This window comes from Adelges cooleyi, unplaced genomic scaffold, assembly GCF_023614345.1.
Source record: "Adelges cooleyi isolate 19-005CV unplaced genomic scaffold, UGA_ACOO_1.1 ACOO_flye_CR_arks_rails_tigmint_CR_PRNA_9, whole genome shotgun sequence".
Taxonomy (NCBI): domain Eukaryota; kingdom Metazoa; phylum Arthropoda; class Insecta; order Hemiptera; family Adelgidae; genus Adelges; species Adelges cooleyi.
Window position 1 is genome coordinate 7,600,876 of NW_026096579.1, and position 18,184 is coordinate 7,619,059.

Genomic DNA, 18,184 nt, shown 5'->3' on the forward strand with positions numbered 1-18,184 from the left:
TCGGTTAAAATGAGGTGTACATTTTGAATGTCCATTTTTTTACGTAAGATATGTAGCTATTTTGAAAAGATGACTTCCTACCAATCCGCATAGAGCTTCAATTTTTTATTACAATACCAAAATAAATAAAAAATCGTTTACACAATTTTTTTTGAATTGGTCATATTTAAATTTTTTTTACGACGTTTAAATTTGAATTTTACAAGCCCAATGCAGATGTCAGTATATTTTAGATGATAGAATTTAGATATTGCGTAGAAGGTACTGTTTTGACATGGTCTCGTTTGGTAAACCAAATAAATGCTTAACTTCTTCGTTGTCTACTTCATTCAGTTTATGGATGTTTATTAATGGACATCATAATAAAACCTTCTAAACTAACCGGATTTAATGAGTTTCTTTTAATTAGTGTTTAGACGAAATTATCTTTTTTAAGCTCTTAAATTGCGCGAATAAAATTGAAGTATCCAGAAAATGTTCAACCTCTAAACCACGCGGGGGGGGGGAAGGTTGTCAAAATTTGGGTTTTGTATGTTTGTATTTCTTATTATTATTTTTTTTTAATAAAAAACAAGAAACACTACAAAATTGTGATTATTCTAAGGAAAAATAAGCGTTTTAAGATAATTTTTTTAACAACTATTGTCTAATTAAGTGATAATTACTGACACATAATTTCTTGTATTACAAATAGCATGGTTGTACAATGCGGACACCATGCAATTTAGTCTATTATTTTGTTATGACTTTATTTTAACAAATAAAATAGTTGTGTCTGGCACCATGAATAAAATTAGGAACTATTGACAAATACCAACATGACAAATATTACATTAAAATATATTTATTTTTATTTTTAGGTTCATGTATGACCAGTTTATGATGCAACTTGAAATAAGAGATACATTAAGTAAATATTTATAATTAAACATATTTGTAGTTCTAATGAAAAACTATAAATATCGATTTAAAGCATTAATTCATAAAGCTATATATAGGTACTATATGAGGCACTTAGCCCCCTAGCAGCGCCTCTTGGTTTCAGAAAAGTAAACTAATTTTGGATTCAATTGATAAGTTTTATCACTAAACCTTATCTAAATTAATCTATTTGATATGAGATAAGATGTAACATTGTTGCCAACCTATCCCAACCTAACCTAACGTCATATCGTATCGTGTCGTTTCAATAATAATAATTCTATATTCTATATTCTTCTTATTCTTCTTCTTCATTGTCGTCTTACACTCCTAACAACATGGGGTCGGCCACCCTAGTCCTAAATTTATCTCCATGACACCTCTCACTGCCTCTGCCTCATCTCTCTCAAAACATGCCGAACCATCTCAATCAATTCTCTCTCATTTTTGCCACAACTGATGCAACTCATAGACTCCCCCTTATGTATTCATTTCTTATTCTATCTTCCCTAGTCACTCTACTCATGTTATTATTTTAATAAATAGCCGAACTCACCTGACCGTGGTATATCGTACTGGAGCTGTATCGTGTGTGTGTTTGTCCTCCTTTCACCATTTTTTTAAATCTTTTTAAATACATCCCAACTTCTTTCCTGTAAAACGGCGTGCTATTCTTTTCATTTTCTGTGTTCTTTGTGTTAATTTTTTGGTACATTGCGTCGAACACTTTTAAGTCGTTTTCTAAAAACTTGTTTGTATTCGGAGGTTTGTGATAAGTTTAAAAAATCCAAATTACATAATATACATCAAAGAAGAAGAAGCGGTAAAACAATATATGTAAAATATTAAATTTAATATAACAAAACTAAAAACTTAAATATTTTTTATCATTTTTTCTCAACACCGTCATTAAAAATATTTTTTCGTAGATTTGGTGGGTTCAAATTTGACAACCCTTGTAGAAGAGAGAAGAGTTACTGGAACGTCTTTAGAAAATACAATCAGACGACGTGTACTAGGTAAGTTTTAATATGGAGTTGTATGGGTGTATGTTAAATTAAATAAAATGAACACACAGAGTTTTATTAACTGCATAACGATTTGATGTATTTGTTACAGGAAATGATATTACTGAAGTTGTTGAAGACCGAAGTAATTATATATAATAATTTCGGTATTCGTAAATAGCCTTGAAAGCTTGTTTAAAAATTGAAATTTGTTTATTTGTACTAAAATGTTAAAGAGTAGTGACTAATATGGCAATTTTACCAAATAAAAAAAAAATGTTTTTATATTTTAGATGGATCTGTACGTGATGCCTCTTTATTAACGTTGTGTCGTTTGGTAGGATTATACATAAGTACACAATTTCTAACATCATACATAAAAGAACTTCGGATTGACCCCATTAATAATACTTGTACTCTGAATGATGGCACTACACAAAGAAGATACAAACAAATTAATGGCGCCAGGTCGGAAATAAGCTCAACTACTTGAGGAGCTTTGAATATAATTTAGACCATGAAACAATACTTTATCTTCTGAATTTGTATTATACCATTTTTATTTTATTATAATAATATTGCACTAATATCCTATATCATATTGCTCTCATAATAAACAAGTACTCACAATTATAATCACATTTGTTGCTTTTGTTTAGATTTAAACATATACCTAATACTTTTTACTATATTATACAGAATACTTAGTTTCAATAATTTTTAAAAATAAAATTGTTCTTATCTCCTATATCTATCGCTATATGCAACTATTTCTTCGTCATTTTTTATCCCTAGTAAGTTGTAAGTCAATCTACACTCCATCTCTATATATCATGAAAAAATCAGTAAAATAATATATTAAGACTCTCTCTTTAAGTTCAAACTTAACCAAGTCTTATACCCCTTCTAGGAGAAAGGACTTTTGATATATTTTATTAGTTGGCCAAGTTTATCGATAATACGTTATCTAAAGAATATTCCATACTAGTTTTCAACTGATTGGGTTATTTTTGAAAAAGTTATACAGAGTGATCCATCTGAACAGAGCTCCGCCCTTTGAGAAAAAGATCTTTAGGTAGACCAAGAATTACTATACTGATTTAGACTGTATTCACTTTATACTCTACTATGTTTTACTATGTACAGATTCACGTCGAAGCTTTCAAAAGTGATTAAATCAATTTTAAATGAAATACCCCCTTTGAACAATTATGCTAATTTATAATTAATCTTGGTTTATATTTGAGTTGGACTATACTAATATACTGAGCAAGGTTATACAACGTTTCTCTGTTAATTCGTTAACGTTGTACTTATTATTTTTATTTTTCTAATATTTTTGTTCATGATTATTAGATCAGTATCTAATACTATGTTCGTTATTTAAATTTTAGTATTTTAATACCGTCAAAGTTTTTATAAATTATATTATTACTGTATCTGAAACATCCGAGTCTAAACTCCGTGTAGAAGTAATGTGTGTACACCATAAATGATATATATTTATAAAAAAAACGAACCAGCTGTGCAAATAAATGAACAAAGTTACACTGCAAAAACTATTAGACTATGATTTTTCGGTCGAAATAAAGGCACATCCATGAAGAATATTTAGTTTCAAAAGCTATTCAGTTCGATTAATGTCTAAAAAGTTCTGTCAGCTCAAATATTATTATAGTAAGTATTTCAACCACACTCGAAAAATCTTAATAATTTAGGTTATTAAACCAGAATGTATAGTGTAGAAAAACAGTATTAAGTTGAGCTAACGGTCTTCTTATATTTTTACTAAAACAGATATAAATATTGGGTTTTACACAATCCACATTTTGAAGAGAAATCTTAAATGAATTTTAGCTTTGATGCGGAGCAGAGATACTATTATTATATTATTGGCTTGATGTAAACTGTAGAAAAAAAGCCATTTTTGAAAACGTTTTCATAATTCCTCACAAAAGTAGTGTCTTGGCGTATACAAACCTAAAGAATAAAAATTAAAAAATTAATATTCAGCAAAATAATATAGATTTTATTAATCATAACTCAAATAATTTAATAACTATCAAAATGAATAAAATATAATTAGGAAAACCAAATTCTGCATAATATACGAGTTCAGTTTTGTTTTTTTTTTTATTTGTATTATTGAAACTTTCTAGTCAAGATGAAATATTAAACCATTGTGCCAAATATTTATTTTTTGAATTATGGACTATGGTTGAGAAAACATTCTTTGAATTTTTTTTTTACTTTAGGTTTGTACAGGGTGTGCCACAAGGACGTGACCAATTATACAACTTTTGTTTTAGTATGAATGCTTAAGATTTTTTTTTTAATTCATTTAAGCTCATTTGAGCTATAAACAACACGATTTATATAATACTCTTAACTGTTATTTTGTAGTTTTTTTTGTTACATTAAAAAAAAAAAATCATGATAGCCATTTTATTTTAGTCATATTTTGTTGAGAAAAATTTGCTGAGAATTTTGACTGGTCGATAGCCAGTTTTGAATGATTCATTTTTTTATTATAAAAGGTTCGAAGCTAGGATGGGAGATAGAGTGCGGTAGAATAAGCGAATAGATTTATTATTATGTGCACGCATTACTCTATCGCACTCCATTCTACTCAAGTATTTAACGATGACAACTTTATTTCAAGGAATTTTTTATTTTAAAAACAGATCGTCACCCAGTATCGTCTCTGAAATTATATACTTTTTCCACTGTATATTTATGAACAGCCTTAATTTAAATCAATTATCGATTCTTGTAAATAATTATTTGAAGTCAAGTTTAGGCACCGGAGGCAGCTGTTACTAATATATTTTGATTTTATGTTTACTCTTATTTGCAGATAAAAATGAAACTTTTCTGTTTTTTAACAACATTTGTCCTTGTCAACGTATTGGCAAATGATGAAGGTAATAATTGTTCTAATAGTATTACTAAATAACCGTAGTTATAAATTTGAAAAAAAATTCAATACTTCACTTTTTTACAGTGACATATAAGAAGGTAGTTTTTTTTACAAGTCAGTAATTTTTATTTTTATAAAAAAAAGTTTTTTAAAATTTTAAATTCACTATTTATATACATATTCCATACATACAATTTTAAAATTATGTATTACAGATGCAGCTATTGAGCTTGCGTATAATACAAATGAATTAATTGAAGGAGACAATTTTGTAACAAGTAAGATAAATTTACAATTGATATGGCGATATATAAGTGTATTGTTATGTGTACCTAATTGGCAAGTTCTTTGTAAATAAAGTGTACAGTTGTTATAATTAGTTTATTAGAGTATACCAGGTATGTAGAATCGGTGTACAGAACATTATATTTAAAGTAGTGTTAGGTTAAATAGCTACGCCCTAAACTTGGTTTAATATTATTATGTTTATTATAAGTTTTAAATGGTACCTACTTTATTTGTATTTCAATATTTTAGTATAGCATAAATCTTAATCTGCTTTTTCTAGATGGATTGGAGTATGTAATTGAAAAAATGGTTAATGATGAAGATTCTTACAAGTCTTTCGGTAGCATAATAATAACAATATTAACACAAAAAATAAAATGATAAAAGTAGAAAAAAAATATGAAAATTATATAATAATTGCAGCTTAAATTTATCTTTATGCAATTTATGCAATATGTGATTAGATTTTTTTCCAAATTCTAAATAGAATCTTTATGAAAAATACTGATGCAAGCTTAGTCAACAAAATTGCTTCAATTCAGCCATTATTTTTCATAAAGTTTCTCTAGTCTATTTAATATAGTTTTTTTCTACTTTGACATTTTTCTACAAATTTATAAAAATTGAATGTAATTATTTATAATACAAAATTTAATCTAATATCATCGATTTATATAATGTTGATTTCAGCCAAAATTAATTTGATGATGGCTGTACCGGGTAAAAGTTTTATTCCAATTTTTCCAATATTTCATTCCTATTAAATTTCATAATTCCGGTGGAACACATTTTTTCCGAACTACTAATACAAATTTTATTTCCCATCTTGAGCTTCGTCTCCGTGTTAAATAATTGAAAATTAAATGCAATATCATTAATTTATACAATGTTAATTTCAGACAAAACGGACCTTGTCAATCATATACCAAGTAATCATTTCCATTACACATTATAGGAGTGTTTCCGCGAAATTTCTTGATATTATTTATAAACAAAAGATTTTTTTTTTTTATTTCAGGCTTGGTTCCCTTTTTTCCAATGCATAGTAACCACTTTTTTGTATTTCATATTTAATATACCTAACACATATTCATTATTTTTAAATCATTTTAAAATAGCCATATGTACTTATAACCTGTTACCAGTCAAAAAAAATGTATGGGTAGATAAAAATATTTTTTGTTTTAATTTTAGTGCTTGGTATGCAATACCAGTTATTTGTTCGACAAGAAATAAGAGATACATTAGGTAAATATAAAGTTTAAAAAAAACATTGTTAATACTTGTAGTTCTAAAGAACAACTATACAAATAAAATCATTTTAATTAATTTAAATGTTAAAGTCATAAAGTTATATATAGACCACAAGATTTTTATTTAATTTCAGGAATGGAATACCTTTCACCAATAAAAAGTAAACAAATTTGTTTATATCATATACTTCATGCATATACAAACCCTTATTTTACATTTACAATTTACAATACAATTATACATTTTAGAATGCATAAATTACCAGAATTATATGCAACAAGAAATAAAAGACACATTGGGTAATCATATCATTAAAAATATTAATAATTATGCATATTTGTAGTCACAAAGCTACGTATTGTCCCTTTTCGCTTCACAGATTATGTTTTTTATAAAATATAAAATGTACAAACCAGGTTTTATTAACTGCATAATGTTATGATGTTTGATGTATTTGTTACAGAAATTGATTTTCCCGAAGCTGATGAAAGCCAAGGTAATTACGAATTTTTCGATGGTCGTAAATAGCCTTTGAAGCTTATTTATTTAATATATTTTATCAAACGATAGTTTTAACAGTAAAAACTTTTGTTCAGTAGAGAAAGAGAGAGAGTGAGATATTCAGACATATGTTTACGCTACGGGTGTAGATTTTTATCTTTTTTTTGTTTGCTTGGGTGCTCTAATTCAAGAGGGAGCCATAACAACACCTTGAATATTTTTGCTCCTCATAGTAACCAATGTTAATATGTAATAAGTTCTTTGTGATTTCAAGTATAGAAAGAATGCATACGTTAAGCAATAACACTAATGACAGAATGTACAAAAAATTAGTTAAATAACAATTTTTTGAAATGTAATGGAATTATTTATCACGACCAACTAAAATATATTTTATTTTTATTATTTATTCGCAACACGACATTTAATCATTTTCACAGATTTTGGAAGCTTAGATTTGACAATCCTTGCAAATCAGAGAAGACGTCTTGTTAAAACAGCTATAAAAAAAATATTCAGACGTGTAATAGGTAAATAATAATATGGACTTAGGGAAAAGTATACCATACAGAAAAGTAGTGACTAGTAAGATTCTATTGACAAAATACGAACATGACATATTTTTTTCATTCGTAAAAAATATGTAGTTACATAAAAATATATTTTGATTTTAATTTTAGGAACTATGTTCGACCAGTTTTTTTTGGAACTAGAAGTTAGAGATACATTAAGTAAATATAACATTAAAAACATTATACACATTTGTAGTTCTAGAGCAAACTATTAAAATCGATTTTAAGTCTAAAGCTATATATCGATAGTAAGTGGGCATTCAAGCCCACTTACTATGTGAGGGTTAAGAGTCCTTTTGTTGCGACGATCCATATGGCAGGAGAAGCCACAACATCAATCTGGCTTAAAAAACATATTTAAGATAAAATGATTATGTTATTTGGTTAAGGGCACATTATTTCTTTTCAACACAGTAATTTAATAATTATTTTCGTAGATTTGGTAGGCTCAAATTTGGCAACTCTTATAGAAGAGAGAAGAGCTACTGGAACATCATTAGAAAATACAATCAGACAACGTGTATTAGGTAAGTTTAAATTTGAAGTTCTATGGGTGACTGTTAAATAATATCAAATAAATACACCTGGATTTATTAACTACATTTCGATTTGATTACATTTCTGTATTTGTTACAGGAACTGAAAATCCTGAAGTCGTCGAAGACCAAAGTAATTGCGAACTTTTCATAAGTTGTAAATAGTCTTAAGAGCTTACTTTAGAGTTGAAATTTACCTTATTTTATTTGTACTAAAATGTTACAGAATAGTTAATAAGGTATAGAATAAGTTAATTTTAGCAAATAAAAAAAAAAATCTTATTTTTTAGATGGATCTATACGTGATTGCCCTTTATTACGGTTTTGTCGTTTGATGGGATTATACATGAGTACACAATTGCCAACGTTATACATAAAAAAAATTTGGATTGACTCCAATGAGAATACTTGTACTCTGGATGATGGAACTATAGAAAGAAAATTCAAAAAAATCAATGGCGTATGGTCGCAAATAAGCTCAACTACTTGAGGAGCTTGTTAATATAATTTAGACCATTAATCAATGGTATATTTTCTAAAACTTGTATTATACTATTGTTATTTGATTGTAATAATTATTTTTTATTGCACTAATATTCTATTTCATATTACACTAATAGCCATCAAATTATTTCATAATAAATATTGTACTTACAACTATAATTACATTTGTTACTTATGCGTAAATTTAAATATATACTTAATACCTTTTACCTTATTATACAGAATATAATTTGAATGGTTTTTAAAAATAAAAATGTTCTTATCCTCTTCATCATCTATCGTCGACTTTATTTATTCCTAGTATGTTTTGGGCCATCATGCACTCCATCCTTTTATATCAATAAAACAAACAGTAAAATCAAATATTAGACTCTCTTCACGATTAATCTTAACCATGACCTTTCGAGCATATTTAATATGAATTTGTATTCATATAAAACAAAACTGTACAACTTAGTTGTATCGCTAAGTTCTGAGCGGGCACAAGTCCAATTTTTTTTGGTAAAATTAGGTACTAGTCGATACGCGATTTTGTTTCTAAAAGTTTATTGATAATAGTTATCTAAAGAATATTCAATTAAATGTTGGAACTAATTCGAATATTTTTAAAATAGTTATATTTGGTGATCCATCTGAAGGAAGACACATTTCGGAAAATAAGCATTTTGAGCATTTATAAGCATTTTGAGAATATAAAACTTGAAACATTATAAGTGATTCAGACATATTGAAAGTTACCAGATGAGGCCATATCTGGAGAAAAGCAAAGATTTTACAAAATGTTTGTAAGGGCCCAATATTCTTTTTCGAACCTTTCCAGTAAAACCTATGTCACACGGCCCTGAAAGTCTCTTTCTAACCTCAATGGCTGTCTAGAGTATGATCGTTGTACCACCAGATGATTTGTTGAATTTTGTCAAGTGATATTGCGGTTGGAGACTATCAGATGGGTACCGGGATAACATGTCAAGTGCTTAATTAAGGCACCTTGGCACGTGTATTGTTCGGAAATCTAAGTTACTTAGCTGGTATGCCCATCGGGTTAGTTTAGACTTTTGTTCTTTGGTCTAATGCATCCAATTCAATGCAAAGTTATCAGTAAGGAGTTCGAAAGGTGCCGTTTCTAAGTAGGGGCGCAACTTATCGAATGCCCAAATTGTAGCTAAACATTATCTTTCGACTTCAGTATAACGCTTTTTTGTCTTGCTCAACTTTTTGTTAGCGTAGACAATAACTTGTCTTTCCTTCGGGCTGGTACCTGTTGGAAAAGAACAGCTCCTAAACCTATATCAGTTTGGAGGAGGAATATTTTACTGTAGTCGAGAGAGTTTAGTTTTGGGGAGTCGTACAGGGTCGTTTTAATGCTTTCAAAGGCGTTCTGTTCGTTACCTGACCATTTCCTCTTTTCAACTTTTTTTCAATAACTGTTTTAGGGATGGTATCCGCATAGTTATCAACAAACTGGCTATACCAATTGCATACGCCTAAGAACCCAAGAAGCTCCTTTATTTTGCTAAGTGTTGGAAAGTCCCTAATAGCAAAAAGTTTTTCGGGTTGTTTTTGTATTCCCTCTGCATCCACAAGATGTCCAAGAAAAGAGATTGCGGTGGTCTCTAGTCTACATTTCTTAGGGTGACATGTCAGTACATGTCTACTTAGACGTTCAAGAACTTTACCTAAATGGTCTAAATGGTTGTTAAGGTCATCTGAATATATTACCGAAAAGAAGAACTCTGAACCTCTGCGAGTACGAAAAGGTGAGTATTTCCTAAAATTGGGGTTCAACGATACTTGAAAGGATTTAAGGTCTAGTATACTGAAGACCTTTGCGCTCTTCGTGTTCCTTATCATACCATTTAAATTTGCCATGGGGTAAGTATCAAATCCCGTTAACTCGTTTAATCGTCTATAGTTGATGTAAAGGCGTGGGGTACCATCCTTTTTCATTGCAAGACTATAGGTTTTGCCCAGGGCGATGTTCTACTAGACCTTGATCTTCTATTTCTCTTATTATATCGTTTATAGTGTTTTGTTTTTCAGCTGGGTAGGGGTACGGGTTTAGATCGATAGGGGTGTGGTCCCTCAGTCGAATTTCGTGGTCGACCTGTTTCGTGCGACTTATTGAGCCATCGAAAAACCTCAGGATATCTGATGATGATTTCTGTAAATAGATTTTGAGTCATAGGATTGCCCGAAATTTGGATTTCAGAAAAATCTAACTTTTTTTTAGATAGCTTTGTTTTAGATTAAATGTAATTAGCATTGGTAGATACTTTGTTAGCCATTACTGCTTTTGCTGGAACTGATTACCTACCGTCACATTTAATTAATTATTATACCGGCATCATATTATGTACGTTCTACAAATTTTAGTGTTTCAATATCGTTAAAGCTATTATAAATTGTATTATTACCGTATCTGAAACATGTACTCCAAAATCTGCGTCGAAGTAATATATGTAAACTATAAATCATATAAAAAAAATTAGCCACCTGCGCAAATAAATGAACTAAGATACACTGCGAAAACCTTTTAAACTTGGAAATTTCGGTCGAAAAAAAGACCCATCAATATGACGAATAAAGAATATTTAGTTTCAAAAGCTGATCAATTCGGTTATTTTCTAAGAAATTCTATTTGTTCAAAATTTGTTGTAAGTATTTCAATCAAACTCTAATAATTGTAATTATTTCCCAAATATTTATTTCGTCACTATAGTTATTGACCCAAAGTTTAATGTGTAGAAAAACTTATATTGTTATCGGGTCAGCGTTAATTTGCAACTTTATTGAGCGAGCTGTTTTACTATTTTTTTTTTATTAAAAGAGATACAAATATTGCGTTTTACACAATCCACATTTTGAAGAGAATTTTAAAAAATATTTTTAATTTATACATTATTTGTCTTGATGTAAACTAGTGTAAAAAAAAAGCCATTTTTGAAATCGTTTTCATAATCCCTCCCAAAAGTAAGTAGCGTCTCGTTGTATACAATCCTAAAGTAAAATATGTATATATATGTATATATTTAAGATTTTTTTAAAGCTAAATATTTATTTGAGCTATTGCTCAAAAAAACAACACGGTTTTTATACTACTCTTAACTATTTTACTTATTTTTGTTTTATATTTAATTATTTGTGTTACATTAAAAAAAAAAAAAGTTCAAGATAGCCATCTGATTAAGAATAGTTTGTTGAGAATTTTTACTGGTTGATAGCTACTTTTGGAAGATTACTTTTTAAGTTTTTAAAGGTCAAAGAGTAAGATGGGTGATAGAGTGCAGTAAAATAAGCGCGTAGAGTTATTATTATCTGAACGCATTTCTCTACCGCACTACATTCTACTCAAGTACCCCAACAGTTATGGTATTCAGCATCGTCTCTAAACTCTTAGACCTTTACCACCATAAAATTATGAATAGCTTTGATTAAAATCAATCCTCGGTTGATTGTAAAAGCTTTATTCGAAGTTTAGAAAGAAATGTGTATTCTAAATGTCCCTTCTCAAAATCTAACTTAAAAAACAATATTTAGTTAATTCCTTTTTTTATATTTTGTATTTTAAATAGTGTAGACTAACTTTTATACAGTGTCACTCAAATAATTAACAGAGACCAATTTCTTATTTCTGTATGTCTTCATTAGAGTAAACTAACAAGAATTTTCGCCATAAAAAAAATTACTTTAATTAAGGCACCGGAGACAGCTGTGACTAGTGTAAATTGATTTTCTGTTTGTTCTTATTCGCAGATAAAAATGAAACTTTTCTGTTTTTTAATAACATTTGTTATTGTAAACGTATTAGCAAATGATGAAGGTAATATATTTATTATCACAATTACCAATTAACCGTAGTTATAAATTTGAAAAAAAAATTCAATATTTCACTATTTTACAGTGACATATTATAAGGAGGTTGTTTTTCTTACAAGTCAGTAATTTTTTTTTTTATTGTAAAAAAAATGTTTTTTAAAATGTTTAATTCACTATTTTTATACATATTTAAAAATTATGTATTTTAGATGAAGCTATCGAGATTGCGTACAGTACGAATGATTTAATTGTAGGAGACATATCTTCAATAAGTAAGAAATATTTACAATTGATATGGAAATATATCATAAGTGTTTGGTTATGTGTACCTAATTGTGAAGTTCTTATCAATTAAGATGTACAGTTTCTATAATTAGTTTAATAAAGTATACCAGGTATGTAGAGCCAGTGTACAGAACATTATATTTAAAGTTGCGATTTCTAATGAACTAATCGAAGGAGAAGCGTTAGGGTAAATAGCTACGTCCTAAACTTGGTTTAATAGTATTATGTTAATCATAAGACTTATATAGTACCTACCCACTTTAATTTTATTTCAATCTTTTAGTATAGCCTTAATCTTTGTCTACTCTTCTAGATGGATTGGAGCATGTAATTGAAAAAATGGTTAATGATGAAGATTCTTACAAGTGTTTCGGTAGCATAACTATTGTAATATTAAAGTTAAAAAATAAAATGATAAATGTAGAAAAAAATATATGAAAATTGCAACTAATATTTATCTAGTAATTGCTGAGAAAAGTTTATTATATCTATTTTTACTTTGACCTTTTTCTTCCAATTTATAAATATAAAATGTAATAATTTATAGTAGCAAATTAAATCTAATATGCTTAAATTATATAATGTCGATTTCAGCCCAACTTAATTTGATGATCGCTGTACCGGGTAATAGTTATTTTTTTCATTTTATTTAAGTTTTTCCAATACTGCATTTCTATTAAATATTCCAAAACGTTTCCATCCTATTGAATTTAACATTTCTTCTAAATTGCTTTCTGTAATGATAATAGAAATGCAATATCATTAACTTATGTAATGTTAATTTCAGACCAAACGGACCTTATCAACTATATACCGCGTAATAATTTTCATTGCACATTATGGGAGTGGTTACGCGAAATTTGTTGATATTATTTGTGAAAAAAGGATTTTTGTTTTAATTTCAGGCTTAGATTGCTTTTCCCTAAGAGGTAAATTAGTTAAATATAAATACGTGTAGATCTAATAAACAGCTATAACTATAAAAAATTGTTTAAAAGCCTAAGGTCATAAGAGCTTCATAAAAGCAATAACATTTTTATTTTTATATCAGGAATGGAAGACGTTACCCCAATGAAAAGTAACCACATTTGTTTATATACTATATTTAACGCTTATTTATTGTTTATGAATACTTTGATAATAATCGTATTACGTATCTATTGACAAATGCCAAAGTATTTATTGGTGTCAATCACAAAAAATATGTAGGAAAATTAAAATATATTTTGTTTTGAATTTTAGGATGCATAGATTACCAGGATTTTATGCAACACGAAATGAAATATACATTAGGTGAACATAACATTTAATTAATTAACTATGAATAATGATACATATTATATTTTGTAGTCATAAAGCTTTCAAAATATAATATAAACCGTTTATTCAAATGTTGCTATTAGAAATAAATATTTACTTATACAATGATATTTTGCAATAATTAATTGGTCTAATTTATGTCATTTTTTGATTGACTGTTATGTTTAAAATATAAAAAGTATAAACCTGGTTTTATTAACTGCGTAATGATTTGATGTTTGATTTATTTGTTTCAGGCATTGATTATCCCATAGCTGATGAAAACCAAGGTAATTACGAATTTATTTATAGTTGTAAATACCCTTAAAGGCATGTTTTAGAGTTTAAATTTTATTTATATAACGTTTTATGTCAATCAATAGTTTTAACAATTAAACATTTTGTTTAAGAGAGAGAGAGAGAGAGAGAAAGTGAGACATAGTAACCATTACTAATGATATTTTGAACGTATCTATACATAATATATATGTATTAATTCACAATTAACAACCTGAACATTCTTTTACGTCACTTAATAAAACAATTTATTTGAGAAACAATATTTTACGCAGCACCATCAATATTGTAATTAAAACTGGTGTTTCTTTACTCCTACAAAAAGTATTTTGGGAGCATTTAAAGCCATTAATACAATTAGACTTAATAATACACCAAGCTTAAGATCTCAATCAAAATCTAAATCCGCTTGCAATTTCATACAATCATTAACATTATTTATTTCAAGGTATAGTTTTAAGATATCCACAAAAAAAGGTACTTCCGGTAATAAAATACATTATCTAAATCGTTAACAAAAATATTAAATAAAATTTGAGATAATCTGACCACCCTGGGGTACTCCAGAGGTAACTTCAATACAATTAAATACATAATTATTAATTTTTCCATTTCGACACTTATTACTTATAACAGAGACCTAATAGGGTAAAAAACTCATAAATTAGTAATAGTTGAATTTTTTTTGCAAAACCCATGTAGACATGACGTAAGTGTATCATTTAAAATAACTGAATAGAAAGTATAGAAATAATGCATTCGTTGGGTATTAACAATAATGAAAGGCTATACAAAAAATGAATTATATTACAATTCTTTCAAATGTAATGCAATTATGTATCACGACCATCTAAAATGTTTTTTATTTTTATTATTTCTTCACAACACTGTCATTTAATAATTATTTTTGTAGATTTTGAAGGCTTAAATTTGACAACACTTGCAGAACAAAGAAGAAGTTGGGTTAAAACAGCTTTAAAAAATATATTCAGACGTAAATTAAGTAAATATTGAAATTCACTACGATATAACAATATAAAATTGTCTATTTATTATTATTATGCATATATTCTACTATTTACTGTAATTAACTAATGTACGAGTATGAGTTTTGTACTATTAACATATTTATATATATATATATTCTATAAGGTAGGAATAATAACAGTCTAGGAATAATTTACTAAAATATAACAAGGATACAACTAGTTTTAATTTTTAACAATTATCTAAATAAGTGATGACTACTAACATGTCCGTGCATATTGTACTATTTTGCTATGACTTTATTTTAACAAATAAGATAGTTGTTTTCTGCACCACAAAGAAAAGTAGTAACTAGTAAGATCCTATTTACAAATACCAACATGATAAATCATGAAAAAAAATATATGTACTTTAAAATATATTTTGTTTTACTTTTAGGATCCATGTACGACCAGTTTATGTTGCAATTAGGAATTAGAAATACATTAAGTAAATATAAAATTTTAAAAATTGGTAATAATACATATTTGTAGTTCTAAAGAATAACTATTAAAATTGATGTAAAGCTTTAAGTCATAAAGCTATATATGGATAGTATGTAAGGTACCCAGGCCTCCCTTCAGCGCCTCGTGGTAGCAGAAAAGTGAAAAATAAATAAATGTGAGGGTTAAGAGTCCTCTTGTTGCGACAATCCATATGGCAGGAGAAGCCAAAACATCAATCTGGCTTAAAAAAACATATTTAAGATAAAATGATTACGTTATTTGGTTAAGGGCACATTATTTCTTTTCAACACAGTAATTTAATAATTATTTTCGTAGATTTGGTAGGCTCAAATTTGGCAACCCTTATAGAAGAGAGAAGAATTTCTGGAACATCTTTAGAAAATACAATCAGACGACGTGTATTAGGTAAATTTTATTATGGAACTGTATGGATTACTGTTAAATTATATAAAATAAATACACCTGGTTTTATTAACTACATTTCGATTTGATGTATTTTATACAGGAACTAATATTCCTGAAGTTGTTGAAGACCAAAGTAATTACTAACTTTTCCATAATCGTAAATAGCCTTGAAAGCTTGTTTTAGAGTTGAAATTAGATTCATTTTATTTATACTGAAATGTTACAGAGTAGTTACCAAAAAGATAATTTTAACAAAAAAAAATATATTTGATTAATATTTTAGATGGATCTGTACGTGATTACTCTTTATTACCGTTGTGTCGTTTGATGGGATTATACTTGAGTACATTATTTCCAACATCATACATAAAAGAGCTTTGGATAAACCCCAATGTTAGTACTTGTACTATGGATGATGGAACTACACTAAGAGTATTCAAAAAAATCAATGGCGTGTGGTCGCAAATAAGCTCAATCAATCAACTACTTGAGGATCTTTTAATTTAATTTAGACCATGAATCAATGGTATAATCTTCTAAAATTGTATTATACTATTGTTATTTGATTGTAGTAATATTTTCATATTGCTCTAATAGCTGTCACTTATTAAATATATTTCATAATAAAATGTTTTGCTCACAGTTATAATCACGTTTGTTACTTATGTGTAGATTTAAACATATACTTAAATTTTTTACCTTATTTTACAGAATATAGTTCTAATTATTTTTAATAATAGAAATGTTCTTATCCTCATCATCATTTATTGCCTATCGGCAAAATTTAGAACTAACTCGAATATTTTTAAAATAGTTATACAAGATGATCTAGTAACACAGTTCTCGAGAAATATGAATATTTTGATAATATAAAACTGAAAACATTGTAAGTGATTCGGAAATATTGAATATTTCAAGTAGAGGCTATACTTGGAGAATACCAAAATCTGCTGCTACGTGCAGTAATAGAACATAACCCTGTAGAGAAAGGATCTTTGGGTAGACCACAATTCAACCTACTAGTTACTTTTAAGCTAGCCCATGCCTCGGCTAGGTAATTCATTTGATATTTAATACTGTCGAGTGGTCTTTACGAGGGGGGGGGGTAGTTATGGCTACATACCATAATCTCTCATCTAGAGTATTTTGTTTTGGAAATTTGCTACACTTATATGATACCTAGTCAAGGAAGATATTTTGCTCCTCCTACCAGATACAACCTCGTACGGGTCACTGGTTTTATATTTATGACATAATATCCTAGGATTCCGCAAATGTATAGAAGAACTGACTGTCAAAAATGACTAAATAACAAATTTCTAAAGGATCTAAAGCTGTTTAATACTTTTTGTTTTTTACATACAGCTTAATTGTGGTTTCTTTTATAATATCTTTACTGCTGACATACCTCATTCAAATACCACTAACTTAGCCACTTTTGCAGATGACACCTGCATAACTTCTTCCAACCCAGATACTAATTCAGCCAATTATAACCTTCAAATTTATCTAAATGAGCTAGAAACTTGGTTTAACCAATGGAAAATAAAAGTAAATGAAAATAAATGTTCACAGATTATCTTCAAACGATAATATAATTCCAACAGAAAACTCCGTTAAATACTTAGGCATTCATCTTGATAAGCGACTAACCTGGGCTACTCACATTAAAACTAAAAAATATCTCTTTAATTAAAACTCCACAGCTTATGGCATCTTCTTCGTTCAAACATTTCTCTTAACCATAATATCCTTCTGTACAATTCCACTCTAACACTATGAATCACCCGAATCCACTGAAATCCAATATTTCTCCTCTTACTCTTCCAAACAATCCACCTCGTCGCTTAAAATAAAATTGATCACGCGATCTTCTTAATAAAAAAAAAATAATAATAAAACAAAACAAACTATGCAAACATAATCAATTTATAAAATTATTTAATCATGTAATTAAATCTATTTTAATTAGTGTTACTGGACACCCCCTTCTATTATATCATCCTGTTATTGTATAATTTTCTTCAAATTTACTTATTGTACCTAATATTATAGATTGTAAGTATATTTTTATAAAAAATTAAAA

The 18,184-nt window shown here is 28.0% G+C and overlaps 2 protein-coding genes across 2 annotated transcripts; both read left to right on the top strand.

The window, feature by feature from the left end:
* The first annotated feature begins 3,515 nt into the window (after positions 1-3,515).
* LOC126847194 (uncharacterized) lies at positions 3,516-8,702 on the top strand. The gene is made up of 17 exons (XM_050587307.1): positions 3,516-3,605; positions 4,786-4,852; positions 4,933-4,962; positions 5,064-5,126; positions 5,417-5,476; positions 5,827-5,856; positions 6,036-6,065; positions 6,155-6,181; positions 6,331-6,384; positions 6,524-6,550; positions 6,639-6,689; positions 6,854-6,886; positions 7,332-7,421; positions 7,572-7,622; positions 7,901-7,990; positions 8,100-8,132; positions 8,290-8,702. Exons 2-17 carry the CDS (start codon positions 4,792-4,794, stop codon positions 8,487-8,489), a joined length of 930 nt encoding a protein of 309 aa, XP_050443264.1. The 5' UTR covers positions 3,516-3,605; positions 4,786-4,791; the 3' UTR covers positions 8,490-8,702.
* A 2,365-nt stretch (positions 8,703-11,067) lies between these two features.
* Positions 11,068-16,606, top strand: LOC126847193 (uncharacterized). Its single transcript, XM_050587306.1, has 16 exons — positions 11,068-11,157; positions 12,257-12,323; positions 12,405-12,437; positions 12,529-12,591; positions 12,918-12,977; positions 13,199-13,228; positions 13,392-13,421; positions 13,510-13,533; positions 13,656-13,682; positions 13,847-13,897; positions 14,161-14,193; positions 15,114-15,203; positions 15,626-15,676; positions 16,009-16,098; positions 16,199-16,231; positions 16,382-16,606. The coding sequence occupies exons 1-16, from the start codon at positions 11,077-11,079 to the stop codon at positions 16,603-16,605; spliced, it is 987 nt and encodes a 328-aa protein (XP_050443263.1). The 5' UTR covers positions 11,068-11,076; the 3' UTR covers position 16,606.
* Positions 16,607-18,184: the final 1,578 nt, after the last annotated feature.

Bases quoted from the DNA above. Each gene is read 5' to 3' on its own strand.
- LOC126847193 (XM_050587306.1), top strand. From the start codon at position 11,077: ATGACGAATAAAGAATATTTAGTTTCAAAAGCTGATCAATTCGGTTAT. The intron at 12,592-12,917 runs GTAAGAAATATT...CTACTCTTCTAG, and splicing joins AGGAGACATATCTTCAATAA to ATGGATTGGAGCATGTAATT. The intron at 15,677-16,008 runs GTAAATATAAAA...TTATTTTCGTAG, and splicing joins AGGAATTAGAAATACATTAA to ATTTGGTAGGCTCAAATTTG.
- LOC126847194 (XM_050587307.1), top strand. From the start codon at position 4,792: ATGAAACTTTTCTGTTTTTTAACAACATTTGTCCTTGTCAACGTATTG. The intron at 5,127-5,416 runs GTAAGATAAATT...TGCTTTTTCTAG, and splicing joins AGGAGACAATTTTGTAACAA to ATGGATTGGAGTATGTAATT. The intron at 6,690-6,853 runs GTAATCATATCA...TATTTGTTACAG, and splicing joins AGAAATAAAAGACACATTGG to AAATTGATTTTCCCGAAGCT.